This window comes from Triticum aestivum, chromosome 2A (assembly GCF_018294505.1).
Source record: "Triticum aestivum cultivar Chinese Spring chromosome 2A, IWGSC CS RefSeq v2.1, whole genome shotgun sequence".
Lineage (NCBI taxonomy): Eukaryota > Viridiplantae > Streptophyta > Magnoliopsida > Poales > Poaceae > Triticum > Triticum aestivum.
This window is the reverse complement of record NC_057797.1, coordinates 768,522,752-768,539,259: the sequence shown is the minus strand read 5'-3', so window position 1 is coordinate 768,539,259 and position 16,508 is coordinate 768,522,752. Positions and strand designations below refer to the sequence as shown.

At 47.1% G+C, this 16,508-nt stretch overlaps 1 protein-coding gene across 1 annotated transcript; it reads right to left on the bottom strand.

Moving 5' to 3' along the window:
- Positions 1 to 272: 272 nt before the first annotated feature.
- Positions 273 to 4,933, bottom strand: LOC780575 (fructan 6-exohydrolase-like). The gene is made up of 6 exons (NM_001428018.1): positions 4,703 to 4,933; positions 4,526 to 4,534; positions 1,520 to 2,421; positions 1,043 to 1,443; positions 838 to 934; positions 273 to 750 (listed from the first exon to the last, which is right to left on the bottom strand). The coding sequence occupies exons 1-6, from the start codon at positions 4,872 to 4,874 to the stop codon at positions 556 to 558; spliced, it is 1,776 nt and encodes a 591-aa protein (NP_001414947.1). The 5' UTR covers positions 4,875 to 4,933; the 3' UTR covers positions 273 to 555.
- Between the last annotated feature and the right edge of the window lie 11,575 nt (positions 4,934 to 16,508).

The following is a 16,508-nucleotide window of genomic DNA, read 5'->3' as shown; positions in this document are numbered from 1 at the left end:
AAAGGGAAAAGACAATCCCTGAAGCTTAGAAGCCAAATGTACAAAACATTTACTCCAGTTGGATAAGGGAAAAGAGAATCCCTGAAGCTTAGAAGCCAACTGCAAAAACTTTTTATTTACATTAGTTCCTTTGTTGCCTACCACTATTATTCCAAGGAGCCTAATATTTATTATTTCAAACACCCTATCGTAATTTTCTTTTATTTCTATTTAAAAAGTTATATAAACACATAAACGTTGTTATTTTTGTCCTAGTAAAGTACTACCTCCATACAATAATATAAGACGTTTTTACAGAGGTAGTAGGTGTTTTATAAGTGACATATACATAGCTTGAGTGAATGGAAGCTCCCCAATTGTTTGACACGCATTATTTTCACATTGAAAATGCTACAATAACCCCTTACTTTTTAGGGAGAAATGACCTGGGTCTTACCGGCTCGCACCATGAGGTGGTGGTCTAGTCGGTCATGACTTGAGCCTCACCTCTACATATTAAACTAGTGCGTGGTTCCTCTGGGAACCGAGTCGGTTTTAACTTTAACCTTAAGGGAGTCACCTGCCATGCACAACGTTTACAGAAGCCATCGCCAGCCTCCATGCCTCGAGCTTGGACACCTTCACGAGTCCGGTCCCATTATTGAACACGAACACATGGCTATTTTTGTTCTCCGCGTGCTCAGGGTACACCCGTGCCGTGATGCATGTCCGGCCCCCACCTCCAAAGCTTTCCACTACCGAATGGTCAATCTATTTGTTGGGAGAAGCGAACGAAATTACAAGGTATTCATTTGATGCATGTAACTAAGCAAAGAATTGACGAAGAATTTTGATTACCAATGTTCTAAGAGATATGGTCCTCCCTTGCTGCTCGATGTCTATGTCCACAAACCCTCCATATGACGGCTTGTACACGTTGTCCCTCCCAGTCGATCTACTCATTTTGTCACAACGCGAGGTACACAAGTTAAAACAGGAAAAACATGAGTTTGCAATAGCGGAAAATTCCATCTGAATTAAGGGAGCTGTGTTCTAATCGTACCTTGTGAGGTCGGTGCACATGAGAACTTTGTACTTCTGGTTGTGTCTGAACACTCTGAAGAAGATAGCCGTGTGCTCCTGCATGTTGCTGGAGGCCATGACGAGCAGCCCGAATGGGCCGACCTTGCCTGGCACGGACGCACCATTCTCCTCGCATAGCTTTTGGGGGTCCAGTAGCCAGTTGGGCTGGAAAGTCTCAGCCTCTTCTAGGGATGGGATCTCGAAGATGGCCTCCACGTCAGCCTGCGCGCCCACACCAGTGATCTTGTTCACGCCACCGGCATTCACCTGCGCTCCTAGCAAGCCGACAACTCGTTTGCTCCTCAATGTCTCGATCTCCTCGATCGGCCACTGCCTTACCTGCTTACCGTCTTCGTCCAGCCACACCTTCCTCGGAACCGTCTACATGTGCACATCATAGCTAATAATATAAAGAGGATGATCTGCTAGTTGATTGGAAATTGACCGGAGGATGCACCTGAACGCCGGACCAGCCCCTGGCGATGTCGTTGTCCTGGCTGTCGGACTCATTGGCCCATGCCCATAGCACGCGCCGGTTCTTGCTTGAGTCGAAGAAGGACTTTGATGCATACACGTGCCCGTAGTCGAAGCGGCGCCAGGTCCGGCAATCGTCGGCGTTGCGCTCTACATCCACCTCCGGCACAAAGGTGTCCGCCACGTCATCATACCTGCCGACCGCGTAGTAGTCTTGGGTTGTGTTCATCACACTCAACTTCAGCACGTGCCTCACAGCACCGCTCGCTGGTCCGGACGCGTAGCCAAGTCGCCCCTCCTCCACGCCAGGCTCCGCCACCGGGAATAAGTCCGGGCATTCGACCATGCCCGCAGCACGCGATGTGTACAATGGCGAGGCATTCCGCTTCCAGTGCCGAAAGTCCTTACTCCGGTAGATGAGCGTGGAGGCAATGCCATTGGGGCCGCCGACCTTGGCTGCAACGGCGATACGCCATAGGCCGTCGCGGCCTACCCACGCCGTGGTCGGGTCGCGGAAGTTGTCTCCAGGGACGTCGGCTGGGAGTGGTATGACGGGGTTGTAGGCAGGCTTGACCCACTCGCGGAGGAGCGGGTCGGCAGGGTTCTTGGGGAAGGCAACATTTTGCACCTGCACCTCCTTGTCGGCGTCGATGCGGCCGGTGTACAGCAAGGCCGGGATGCCGCCTGGGAGGATTGTGGCGGAGCCTGACCAACAGCCATTATAGTCGAAGGGGGCGGTGGGGTCGAGCGCGGTGTCAAGAGCGTCCCAGTTCACGAGGTCGCGGGAGACGGAATGACCCCATGAGAGGTTGCCGGGCTGCCACATTGCGCCCAGCGGATTGTACTGGTAGAACATGTGGTAGACGCCATTGTGGTACATTGGCCCTGTACGTCAATGCAATGGAAATCCGTTAGTTAATTCACTCCGAAAATGCTGTGCGTATGATAAAAACTGCGGTTGAAATTTCCGAGCACCGTGCCAGGCCTTTCCAACCGCATGAAACCGTGTTTCGTCCGTAACGTAAGGTTTTTTTTTTGCGGGGTAGTCCGTAACGTAAGGTTAACGTAGGGGCAGCATTTTTGCATTAAGACACATGCTGAAATATGGTTTCAATTTTTTTTTCAAATAAGAATATAATTCCGATTTGCCCAACCTCCTAAACATTGGTCAACTTAGAACTTCGCTTGACTACATCCAGAACTTCGCTTGACTGCTGATCCCACGAGATCATTTACAAAAACAAATTCACTGGCTTATACATACAAGGTAGAGCGATTTGCAGAGACCAACAGTAGTGCGAAGGTTGTTGCACCAACCATGTTGAATAATGGACCGTGGATGGTGTTTGTGGTCAATGTATAGTTTGATGGACAGTGCGACGGTGTGGTGCGTCGCACCTTCCCTTATCGTGCGTGGCCGCATGAATACGTACGTGAAAGAACGAGAGCGTGCTGCCATGCAACGTCCGCGTCGGATTCCAAATAAAGCCACGTGATCCAATCAAAATGAAGCACTAGGTGCTAGCTACAGTTAGCTCCAATAGTTAAAGTGGTTACTAATGTTCACATTAGTGTTGTCCAGTGCTGCCGGCTTCTTTGCATATGCACGAATCTCTCCGTGCAATAGACAGATCGTCGACAACTCAAGGTATCTAGTGACCGATCAGTCTCATCACTGATGTTAACGTGCAACTCACGCATGGTCCAGGGAGAGAGACGTGCTTGTCTTGTGTGCGTAGTATGTTGCCAATTTTTTTTAAAAAAAAATGGATGATACTAACTTACTGAAATATATGTACATAATTGAATTATTACATAAAAATTTGTTGTCATATGGCTGTTGTGAATATAGCAGTTAGACAGTATAATTGTTCCCCGCGAAAAAAGAATTGTTAGAAAATATAAGTGTCACATGTTTGTTAGTTATCGAAAATTAATATTATAGAATCATGATTGTTGGAATTTGGAGCACTTGGAAGCCAATCTTCGTAAACATGTCTTTTGCAATGGAGACACACATGTTCAGGATACACCAAATTGATTTACAGAAAACCGATTAATAGTCATTTTTCCTAAAACTCATTAATTCGGTTTTAGGGAAAACCATGTTTTTCTTATCCTGGCCAAATGTAGTTTTAGGTGGTTAATTAGAGGGGACATCCGCAAAAACAATACGTGATTAGGGGCAATGGGTTTTATAAAATCTCCGTGAGTGATCACTGATATTTACAAGCAGTTCACGCATGGTTGAGGGAGAGATGTGTGAGTGCGTTTAGGCATGCACGCGTGTCTTGTGTTATGTTGTGCGCGTGCTGTGTGTGTAGGAATTTGAGACAACATTGATGGTAATATATCATCCAATTCAAAAATGAAAATTATTAAATTATAAAAAATATCTACATAATATATCCCTTATAAAATATGGTTGTTGCCAATATATCCCTTAGAAAAATATAATTATCAGACATGTTTATTAGTTATAGAAAACTAGTAGCATAATGATTGGTGGAATCTGGAGAGTGAGAACTGGGGTGGTTGAAATGATCATAAAAATGGAGAAGGGATCTTTCGGCGAGGCTTTGCAAATGAGGATCTGGAGAGTCAAATTTGGTATCTTCCGTTGTACCCGCTCTCACGTGGCATCAAAAACTGACGTCCAATAGAGGGACACGTACAGTAGAAGGACAAGAACACTTGACACAAAGGATCCCTCTCGCAATCATGAGCTAGTTGATTTAGGATGTCTTCCTTTGTTTCTCTACCGTCTGTTGAGTGTCCAACGATGGCAACGTTCCTGCCGACATGCTCAAGACGGGGAATCTAAAGAAAAAAATCAAGGAGGAAAGTCGAGTGTAATCACACGTGTCCAATACGTGAGGTCTCCTTGGCACCAACTCTAGCAAACAAGTAAGCAAGCAAGCAAGCACACTACTCGATCGGCCAATCAAAGTGATAATATACAAGGAGAAACTGGAGACTGTGTACGTACCGTTCGGATCTGCGCAGCACCATCCGGAAGTAACCATGCATGCATGAACGATCCATCGATCCATCATCGGAACAAGAAATTGGTCGGCCATGTACAGTCCACACGAAGGATCAGATTAGCTACTAGTAGCTTAGTTCATTCGTCAAAAGAGAGCAGCTAGATGGAGTTCCTACGTACCGTTCTGCCAGTTCTTGGCGGGCAGGAAGTGGTAGGCGGGCCTGATGCCCACGCCATGGCGGACTAGCGAGCTCTCCGCTTCCGAGAGCCGGCGGAGTGCGGTGGACGGCGAGAGGAGAAGGCAGAGGTGGAAGGCGACGACGCACGCGGCGAGAGGGAGTCTGGCGGCCATGGCCACCCACAGGGGGGAGGTTGAGAGCGGCTGGTTGCACTGGTGGTTGTTGTGCCTCTGCTCTTCCCCCTCGGAGTCGCCGAATTTATAGCGCGCCAAGTTGTGGACGTGGACGTTCACTCACTCACAGCACTGGTGCTGGTGGTAATATGAGCCGTCCATCAGGTCGATCTGAAGGTCTGGAGCTAATCAATACTTGGGGACCCGAGCAGCAGGAGTAGCTTAATTTAAATTGGTCATGGAGCAAAGTTTGGCTGAGGTGGCACGAGCATGGGAACATTCTGGCCGGAGAAGAATTTTCTTTTAAGAGAGGCAGGTGCGGATATGTATAAATCCATATCTACCTACCTCGATCGTCTCTCCCGCATGGGATATGGTCCGTACTCGTCGGCGTCGCCGCCTGCTGGCCGGTCTCCCGTCGCATGCAGTGTGCGGCGGAGTTTAGTCCATGCTCGTTTCCTTGTATCATAACTGCATCCTGTGGCTGATCCTGACAAGGCATCATCATCCTCAGCAGTGCACAGGCACAAGAAACTTCTAATAAGAACGAATTCTAAAAGAGGGCAGGAACGTGCGAGACGGGGCAGACTGCGGCTTCGGCGTCGCAGGCGCACAGCGACCCCGGGCGCACCTAGTATTGAACCCACTAGAACCATGGACCAAACTACACTACCCTCGGGGCAACTCTAATGTAAGTCACCAAATCCCCCTACAATGCCTCAAAAAAAATATCCCCTACAATGCCTCAAAAAAAATACCCCCTTCAAATATTCCGACCGAACGGTACAAAATACTTTTTGCCATCGAACAATGATGATTAAGAAAAATGTCCGGACAGGCCTGGACATCTGGAATCCCATAAACTGGTACCAAACTAAAGAAGATTTTAGGCACTCCGGAACGTTCACTTCGTCGGACTTAGACAAAAGTGAATCTATTATAAATTCTTGCCCTGACGTTCTTTTTATAACCCTTCGCCATCATTCATGCCGATTAGAGTGGAAGCGACCAGACGGCTGCGTACCCACATTTATGCCGGTTGACATGACCGGACGGCTGAAGGATGCGGCGTTTACACCGACGTGGTGACCGACAAGCCAACTCCAGCCATCTATTTAAGCCCACCGCCTACAGATGCAAGCGCCCCTCCCCCTCCCCAACACACCGCCATTTCTCCTCTCCGCTCCTCTCTCAAATCTGGCTATCGTGCCGGCTTGGGTTCTGGTGGACCTCTACCTTGTAAAGGTCTGGGTCGTCGATCGGTCCAGGACCACCATGCAGACCTCCACCCACCATCGGTGTCGACTGCACGACCAGCTCCTCAAGGTGAGGGTGGCTGAGTCCAAGTTCTTGGCTTGACTTAAAGGCAACAACGGGCGGTGCCGAAGTCCATGACCGAGCATTGCCACCACCTGAAGAAAACCGAGTGTCTAGGCCACAAGCGCGGAACGGCGACCGACGAGAGATGTCATGACACCTAGAGGGCCTTCCGCCACTGAAAGGATGATGAGGATGACGGCTCGGAAGGTGGCGACTACTGAAAGCGCTGGTTGCCTTGTGCATCGGCTTCAATCCTCCGAGCCTGACAATAAAGCTCGTGTATCAGCGGATGGCTTGAGAGTTCAGTATAGTCCAAGTACATGTTCTGCATCCAGGTATATAAAACTCTTAAGCGAAGTTTCATAGTACAGTATATTTTTGCTTTCCGCCTTTTGCTCGAATTAAATTGCGTAACGAAAGGTAGTGGATGTATGTTCAACTGTTCATGCAATGTGAAACTGCTTTAAATTGCGTAACGAAAGGTAGTGAACGGCATGATGAATAAGAAGGACTCAAGGAAGAAGGAGCGCCGGTGTTTCAAAGAAGAGCAAATGAGCGCTTTCATGGAAATTCAAAGGAGGAGGCTTGAACTTGACGCCGAGAAGCAAGCCAAGATACTCGAGCTCGAGGCCGAAAAGCAAGCGAAGATGCTAGAGATCGAGGCCGCTAACGCCAAGACAAAGGCGAAAGAAGTGGCTCTTGCATGCATGATGACCGGGGTGGAGATCATGAAGGTGGATCTCAACGCCTTGTCGCCAAGGAAGAGACCGTGGTTCGAGAAGATGCAGGCCGACATGCTCAAGTTCCAGGACGACTGATCTATGGCGTCGAGGGCCATCTTTTTGTGTGCTGGCACGTGTGCCGGCCGGCTGGCGAGCGAGTGCGCCAGCATGAACTGTGGTATTTTCTAAAGCCGGCATTGTATGCCGGTGCTGGCATGATGCCGACATGAGACATGGCCGCTGGCATGATCGGCCGCGGGCCTTTTTTAATTCAAAAGTTGAATGCGGACATGAAATGAGTCGACGCATTGGACGCATTGCCGATCCAAATGCAAAACTGGATGAACAGCAGGCGAACAGCCGACCCAAACGAACAAAAAGCGGACAAATGCACCATCCGCTTGGGTCGCCCCATCGGAGTTGCTCTCACTGTATGTACAATCCATATCGTCTCTCTATCCCGCATGCGGATATGGTCCGTATTCGTCCGCGGCGCCGCCTGGTGTGCGGCGGAGTATAGTCCATGCTCCTTTCTTCTAATCATAACTGCATGGCTGACCCTGACAAGGCATCATCCTCAGCAGTGCATAGGTACAAGAAACTTCTAAGAGGGCAGCAACGTGCGAGACTGCAGCTTCGGCCTTGCAGGCGCATAGGTGCCCGGGGCGCACCTAGTATTGAATTGAACAGGTAAATATATTGCCCTATTAATCAGCGGTTGGACGATGCATGCTACTTGCTACTGCTACTTGGACGATGCATTCTACTCTTTCTCTCTCTCACACACACAGAAGCAGGGTGAGGCCTTACTACACGAATTCGTAAGTCAAGGTAGAAAAACAGCTGTTTCGAACGTGTTTCATTCACGTTACCAAACATGCATGCATGGATATACTCCATCCGTTCTTTTTTTTTCGAAAATGGGTTAGCTCCGGCCTCTGCATAAGAACGATACATACAACCATATTATTAATGATAAGCAAAAAGTTCCACAAAGGTCCTCAGGCCCGAAAAATAGAAAAGCTCACAAAGAGGAAAAGCATCATGACAGAAAAAGCCACAACCAACAAGCAAAAATAAAAGATAGGAACCTAAAAACCTATCCTATTACATGATCACCAGCCAAACCGGTTGAATATATCCCGAGCTACCATCTCTCATCGGATAGGTCTAGTAATCAAACGCTCCCCAACCTTCGTCGGAGTGAGTAGCGACCACACACGGATGAGTGTAGTGGCCCGGAAGATAACCTACAAGAAACACATTTTTGTTGCTCTGTTAAAAACTAAATCATTTATGCAGATCCATACAACCCATAATAAAGCACATACTCCTACACGGATATGTCTCGCAATACGGGGTCTAACCCATCTAATCACGTCCCAAATAACGTGTTGATGGTATTCGGAGGAGTAATATTAAAAGCTAAGTGCACCGTCCTCCACAATTTTTTTGCTAAGGGACATTCGAGAAAGAGGTGTTTGATGGATTCATCCTTATCACATAAACTACATCTTGTAGATCTTGTCCAATTACGTTTTACCAGGTTATCCTTAGATAGAATAACATGTTTATGTACAAACCACATAAACACTTTGATTTTTAGAGGCACTTTGACTTTCCACACATGTTTGGAACGAGGAATAACACTAGAGTTGATAACATCCAAATATATGGATTTCACCGAAAACTCTTCATTCTTTGTTAGTTTCCAGCTCAACCGGTCGGGTTGTTGAGAAAGCTCGACCCCCATCAGTCTTCGCACTAAGTGGAGCCAAGCTTCCCAACGATTTCCCGCTAGCGTCCTTCTGAATTGGATATTCAAAGGATTGGACTGTAATACTGTTGCAACATAAGCTTCTCTTCGCTGCACAATATTATAAAGAGAAGGATATTGGAGTGCAATGGGCGTCTCCCCGAGCCATGTGTCCTCTCAGAACCTCGTGGTAGTACCGTTTCCAACTACAAATTTTGTCCTATTGAAAAAGGTTGATTTCACTCTCATCAGTCCTTTCCAAAAAGGCGAATCAGTCGGCCTTACCGTCACTTGGGACAATGTTTTGGAGTTAAGGTACTTGTTCCGCAATATTTGTGCCCACGTGGCATCCGTCTCTACAGATAGCTTAAACAACCATTTGCTGAGTAAACATCTGTTCTTCACCTCTAAGTTTTCAATGCCGAGACCCCCTTGGTCTTTCGGTCTGCAAATAATATCCCATTTAGCGAGTCTGTATTTTCGTTTTAATTCATCACTCTGCCAGAAAAATCGGGATCGATAGAAGTCTAGCCTTTTCCTGACTCCAACTGGAATCTTAAAAAAGGATAAAAGAAACATAGGCATACTCGTAAGAACCGAATGAATGAGAATTAATCGTCCTCCCTATGACATAAGCTTGCCCTTCCAGCAACTTAGTTTCTTCTCAAATCGATCTTCAATGCACTTCCATTCTTTGTTAGAAAGCTTGCGATGGTGAATTGGTATACCCAAATATGTGAAGGGTAAAGATCCCAATTTGCATCTGAACAATTGCTTGTACGCATCTTGTTCATCTTTGGCTCATGTTTCTTGCTTTAGCCAAATCATGCTCCATGAAGATGATAGTATCATCAGCGTACTGAAGGATAGACACCCCGCCATCCACAAGATGAGGAACTAGGCCACCTACTTGGCTGTTCTCCTTAGCCCTTCCTATTAAGATTGTCAACATGTCTACCACTATGTTGAAAAGAATCGGTGACATCGGGTCACCTTGTCTCAGGCCTTGGTGTGTCTGGAAGTAGTGACATACATCGTCATTCACTTTAATTCCAACATTTCCTTTTTGCGTGAAAGAATCAACCTGGTTCCTCCAGGCCTGATCAAATCCTTTCATGCGCAAAGCCTGCTGAAGGAAGGGCCATTTAACTTTATCGTACGCTTTTTCAAAATCCACTTTGAAAACCACCCCATCTAGTTTTTTCGTGTGGATCTCATGGAGCGTTTCATGCAGAACTACAACCCCTTCTAGGATGTTTCTGTTAGGCATAAAAGTAGTTTGGGAAGGCTGCACAACAGTGTGCGCAATCTGCTGATACGTCTCCAACGTATCTATAATTTTTGATTGTTCCTTTATACGACATATTATCTGTTTTGGATGTTTAATGGGATTTAATATATCTTTTTTATTATTTTTGGGACTAACCTACTAACCCAAGGCCCTGTGCAAATTGCTGTTTTTTTGCCTATTTCAGTGTTTCGCAGAAAAAGAATATCAAACGGAATAAACCCTTCGGAATAGTTGTTTTTCTAACAAACGTGATCCTGGGGACTTGGAGTGGACGTCAAGAAAGAAGCGAGGAGGCCACGAGGCAGGGAGGCGCGCCTGCCCCCCCCCCCCCCCGGGCGCGCCCCCACCCTCGTGGGCCCCTTGCAGCTCCACCGACCTACTTCTTCCTCCTATATATATATATATATATATATATATATATATATATATATATATATATATATATATATCCATATACCCCAAAACATCCAGGAGCACCACGAAACCCTATTTCAACCGCCGCAACCTTCTGTACCCGTGAGATCCCATCTTGGGGCCTTTTCCGGAGCTCCGTCGGAGGGCGAATCAATCACGGAGGGCCTCCCACTAGTAGAAAAAGGGCCTATTGTCCCGGTTCGTAAGGGCCTTTTGTCCCGGTTCCTGAACCGGGACTAAAGGGTCGGTACTAATGCCCTGTCCCTTTAGTCCTGGTTCAATCCAGAACCGGGACAGATGGGCCTCCACGTGGCCTGTGCGCGGAGCCCAGGCAGGAGGGCCTTTGGTCCCGGTTGGTGGCACCAACCGGGACAAATAGGCATCCACGCGTCAGCATTTCTGTGGCTGGGGTTTTTGTTTTTTTTAAGGGGGGGGGGGGGGGGGTTGGGGGTTTTGGTGGGTTAATTTAGGTGTTAGCTAGCTATAATTAATAGACAGAAGTGTCCTCTCTTATGTCCGTGCTTGGTCGATGCTACGTACTATACATACGTATAGAGAGGACTAGACACGCTAGCTAGCTAGTAAGCAAACGAAGAAAACAGAAGATCGTCATGAACATATATGCATACAGAGAGAAGTGGTATCGACCACCTCTCCTTCTCCGAGAGATTGATCGAACAAGAAGTTCTCGTATATCTATCCGACACTACCGGCTACATATATACAATAATTATCTCTTACAAATATAATCTCCTAACATACGGACGCATGGTCCACATAGTATTCTCCGTCTTCAGCGATCACGTGGTCAAGAAAGAATGCCGCCAATTCCTCTTGAATTACTCGCATGCGAGCTGGTGCTAGGAGTTCATCCCGCTTCCGAAACATCTAATTTGAAGAAGGGGGTCAATACACACACACACACACACACACACACACACACATATGAATGAATGAAAGTCAACACAAATGATGGTAATAAAATAAAATTGTGAATGTTGTTATTTACGCACTTCATATTGTTCGACAGAGTAGCCCCACTCACAGGTCGTGTGGCGGATGGATTCGCAAACGTAGTATCCACAGAAATCATTCCCTTGTTCTTGCCACAACCACTTTACAAGAAATAGAGCTCAATCAAACTGATAAGCAAGAATGCCAAATGGTATTGATGAAACTAGCGCTTGAATCAGTAGGAGATGCACGGAACATGCTACTATAGTACTTACTTTCGGGTGTCTAAATTGCAGCTTCTTCGGGAGTCCCGGAGATTTTTTGGTGAATTTTTTCCAAACCCTGCCAAACAAAGAAAACAAGTACTTGATATATCAGGAAATGAACAAAGTTGCTGATATGGTGGATAATGATCGATTTAACTTACTTCTCGAGCATTTGAGTCATGTCCGCATAGTTCCGGGGATCTTTTCGTCTTGATTCTAAGACGGTTACTAGTCCCTGCTCAAGCTTAATCTCTAGGAGAATATAGTGGAAACTTCACACGCATGCATAACTCATCAATTACATTACTATAACCTTGACTACTATATAAGGGAAACCGAATATGCACAAGACAGTAACACTCACTTGAAGTTGTAAGGAAAGAGTATTATATCTTTGTTTTCATTTATTACCAATGATCGTAGCAAGTTGGCCTCGGTATATGCGGCATGAAATTTAACCTGAGTTGCATCTATGAGATTTGTGTTAATGAACCCAATATCACCGATTTGTCTTTTCTTCAATTCAGCGATCTTCAATCTGCATAATATAGTGAGGATAATTATAAATACATGCAATGAAAGAGCTGAGCTATATAGAGAGACTTTATGACAGAAGTAGTACTACTTACAGACAGTAGCAGGTGACCGTTGCTTTATCGAGGGCCAATTGATTGAAAAACTGAAAGAACTCCTCAAATGGAATAGGTAACAATTCAATTCCAATGAGGTCATGCTCCTTTTTAACTCTCACATACAAAGTACTCCTCCCCCCAGACTCTCTGCAGATTTTCATGTACCAATCATGCAATCTTCGCATCATCGTTGATAGAGATCTTTCATCTTTGACGAGAGGCTTCCCGTACTCGTATCTTTGTATCTGCACCTCCGTAAAATCATAATGTACATCGTCGGGCAGGTAATCTCCAAGATTGCTATAACCGGGCACCATCCTCGGATCATTAGCGTCGATGTCGCTAGGCACCTTGAGCGGGGGGCATGATTGCTTCGCTTGTTCACCGAGCTGGGCAATTTGTTTCCCAGCTTGTCGTTCTTGCAGCCTTTGATCACTGGCAATACTTCCCGACCGCTCCGCTTCAACAAATCCCTTTCCAATAATGCGCTCATAGTTGCCTTTCGGCAGAGACTTGGGTGGTTTTGTCAAGGCAGCCAGAGTGCGCTTCGCTTTCACCGGATCTACCTTCTCCTCCGGAGGTGGATGTTTCTTTGATTTCACCCCTTCAAAGAAGTTCCTCACTTCGTCTCGCATGATCTTCTCGTTTTCCTTCAGGGTCAACTCATATGGTAACTTCTCTGGAGTCTTCAGAGAAGGACCGAATCTGTGTTGCCTCCCGCCTCTGGATGTACTGCTAGACGCCGGCAGAGCAGACAGAGCGGCTGTCTTCTTTACTTTCTTACGAGGCGGAGGAGAAGGACTACGACGCGCCGGAGCGGCGGCAGGTCTCTTCCACCCTTGCTGACGAGGCGGAGAAGGAGGAGGTTGACTGCTCGGGCGCGCCGGCGTAGGCGGAGAAGGAGGCGGAGTGCCGCCACGCGCCGGAGAAGGAGCCAGCCAAGTGACCTGATCGTCACTCGCTGGAGGAGGAGGAGGCCTCGTGCCCTGACTCACCGGAGGAGGAGGAGGAGGCGGAAGCGTCCAGTTCGGAAGGTTGATGAGCTCCTTCCGCCATAGGCATGGAGTCTTCAGAGTAGAACCCGGTCGAGTCTCCCCTTGACCGGTAGGGTGGTCAAGCTGGAGGTCCTCAAATCCCTCCGTTATTTATCCGCCATCACCCTAGCATATCCTTCTGGAATCGCCCGGCAGTGAAAAGTTGCGCCGGGTTCAGTAGGAAAAACAGAGCCAACAGCCTCCTTGACCTTCATATTAATCCATTGCGTCATAAGGTGGCAACTTTGAGACTCCGTGATAGCATCCACGGGATAGCTGGCAGGAGCCGTCAAGACATGCTCCGGCTGAAGCAGCTCGGTGGAAGCCACGTTGCTTCTCCGCTGAGATGGCGGGGTAGCTTCGGGGGAAGCTTCGGCAGTTCGTTTGCTGCGATTTGCTTCTCGTTCCTCTATCGCTTGTACCCTAGCGTGCAGCGCCTGCAGTTGGGTCTGCTCCACTTTCTTCCTCCTCTCGTGGCATTTGTAACCGCCTGCGTCCGGAAGCCCAACCTTCCACAGAATGGAGCCTGGCGTGCCTCGTGTCCGTCTAGGGTCCTCAGGATTCCCGAGGGCCATTGTGAGCTCGTCGTTCTCTCTGTCTAGAACGAACGTCCCTTGTTGCGCTGCTTCGATATACTGCTGAAGCTTCTTGACTGGTATGTCCATTTGATCGTTCGTCCAAATGCACTTCCCTGATACAGGGTCCAAGGTTCCGCCAGCCCCGAAGAACCAAGTCCGGCAACGGTCTGGCCAATTAATTGTCTCTGGTTCGATCCCTTTATCAACCAGATCATTCTCAGTCTTGGCCCACTTAGGCCGGGCTACGAGGTAGTCACCTGACCCCGTGCGATGGTGATGCTTCTTCTTCGCAACATTTTGCTTGTTTGTCGCCGACATCTTCTTACTCTTTTCCGATGTCTTGTGGGCCACAAATGCGGTCCAGTGATCTCTAATCTTCTCATATCTGCCCTTGAATTCTGGTGTCTCTTTATTTTTGACAAACTTATTCAGCTCTTTCTTCCACCTCCTAAATAGTTCTGCCATCCTCTTAAGAGCAAAAGACTTGATTAATTGCTCTTTAACTGGCTTCTCCGGATCATCCTCTGGCGGTAGGGTGAAATTTGACTTCAGCTCAGTCCAAAGATCATTTTTCTGCATATCATTGACATAAGACACCTCAGGGTCTTCTATAGCCGGCTTTAACCATTGTTGGATGCTGATCGGGATCTTGTCCCTAACCAGAACCCCGCACTGAGCAACAAATGTGCTCTTTGTCCGGAGGGGTTCAATCGGTTGGCCGTCGGGCGCGATTGCTATGATCTCATACTTTTCATCCGAGCTCAACTTTTTCTTCGGGCCTCGTCTCTTTACCGAAGTTGTGCTCGATCCGGAGGGCTAGAAAAAAGAAGAAAGACTTAATTAATATGTGTACATACCAAAACAATGAATGCATCAATTAGCTAGTCAGCACAAGCTTAACAAATATATATACCTGACCGGACTCGGTTCGGTCACCGAAGACGTCATCACGGTCTCCTTTTTGCACCGGCATTGGGTCACCGGAGCCGTCCTCGCGGTCTCCTTCTTGCACCGGCATTAGGTCACCAGAGCCATCATAATCATAGCAAGCTACTTCCAGACCATCGGTGTAGTTGAGAAACAACGAGCAGAAGGCATCACTTCCTCGTGCGATTATGTCCCCCAACAACTCTTCTTGTACTTCGTCTCGGGCGGTGTCCATAGTTTCTACAAATATTTACAACATGGCAATTATTATTCAAACATGACAGATTGATATATTAGTGGCAAACGTAGAACTAATATTAATTAATGGCCTCAACGCTGCTTCTCTAGGGTTTGGGGTGGCCTCGACGCTGCTTCTCTAGGGTTTGGGGTGGCCTCGACAATGTGTCAAGGATAAAAAAAGAAGAGGAAGAAGAAAAAAAGAGGAGAAGAAAGAATAGAGGAGTTTATCGGGAACGCGGATCGTCGAGGGTCGTTGAGCGGTAGAGGAAACCCTAAATAGCAAGTATCGTCGATATACCCCTCCCGATAACTTCAACACGAGGGGGGGTCGATATATATACCATCTCCTGATAACTTCAACACGAGGGGGGGTCGATATACCCTAAATAGCAAGTATCGTCGGTGCGAGATACATGTGGCCATCGGTGTCAGACACTACATCCACGTCCCACAAGTGACGCGGGCTTCGACGCCCACGTCACTTGTGGGACGTGGATGTAGTGTCCGACACGAACGGCCACATGTATCTCACACCCACGATACTTGCTATTTAGGGTTTCCTCTACCGCTCGGCGACCCTCGACGACCCTCGTTCCCGATAAAAAAAGAGGAAGAAGAAAAAAAAAGAGAAGAAAGACAGGAAAACTCTAAATAGCAAGTATCGTCGGTGTGAGATACATGTGGCCATCGGTGTCGGACACTACATCCACGTCCCATAAGTGACATGGGCGTCGAAGCCCGCGTCACTTGTGGGATGTGGATGTAGTGTCCGACACCGATGGCCACATGTATCTCACACCGACGATACTTGCTATTTAGAGTTTTCCTGTCTTTCTTCTCTTTTTTTTTCTTCTTCCTCTTTTTTTATCGGGAACGAGGGTCGTCGAGGGTCGCCGAGCGGTAGAGGAAACCCTAAATAGCAAGTATCGTGGGTGTGAGATACATGTGGCCGTTCGTGTCGGACACTACATCCACGTCCCACAAGTGACGTGGGCGTCGAAGCCCGCGTCACTTGTGGGACGTGGATGTAGTGTCTGACACCGATGGCCACATGTATCTCGCACCGACGATACTTGCTATTTAGGGTATATCGACCCCCCTCGTGTTGAAGTTATCAGGAGATGGTATATATATCGACCCCCCCTCGTGTTGAAGTTATCGGGAGGGGTATATCGACGATGACAGACCCGATAAAATACAAAATACAAACATATATATGAAAAAAAATCTGAAAAGAAGCAATATACACAATATATATACTGACATATATACATAATATATACAAAGAAGCAATATACACAATAAGACATAAGAAAACGAAGACAAATAAAAAGAGGAGAAGAAGAAAGGAATAGCTAGAGGAGAAGATCGAAGAAATAAAGAGGAAAAAAAGAGGAGAAGAAGAAAGGAATAGAGGAGAAGAAGAAAAAATAGAATATATTATATTTTCTCTTCTTCTCCACTATTCCTTTCTTCTTCTCCTCTTCTTTTTCTTCTTTT

Bases quoted from the DNA above. Each gene is read 5' to 3' on its own strand.
- LOC780575 (NM_001428018.1), bottom strand. From the start codon at position 4,874: ATGGCCGCCAGACTCCCTCTCGCCGCGTGCGTCGTCGCCTTCCACCTC. The intron at 935-1,042 runs GTACGATTAGAA...CAAAATGAGTAG, and splicing joins ATGTGCACCGACCTCACAAG to ATCGACTGGGAGGGACAACG. The intron at 751-837 runs GTAATCAAAATT...CCCAACAAATAG, and splicing joins CCATATCTCTTAGAACATTG to ATTGACCATTCGGTAGTGGA.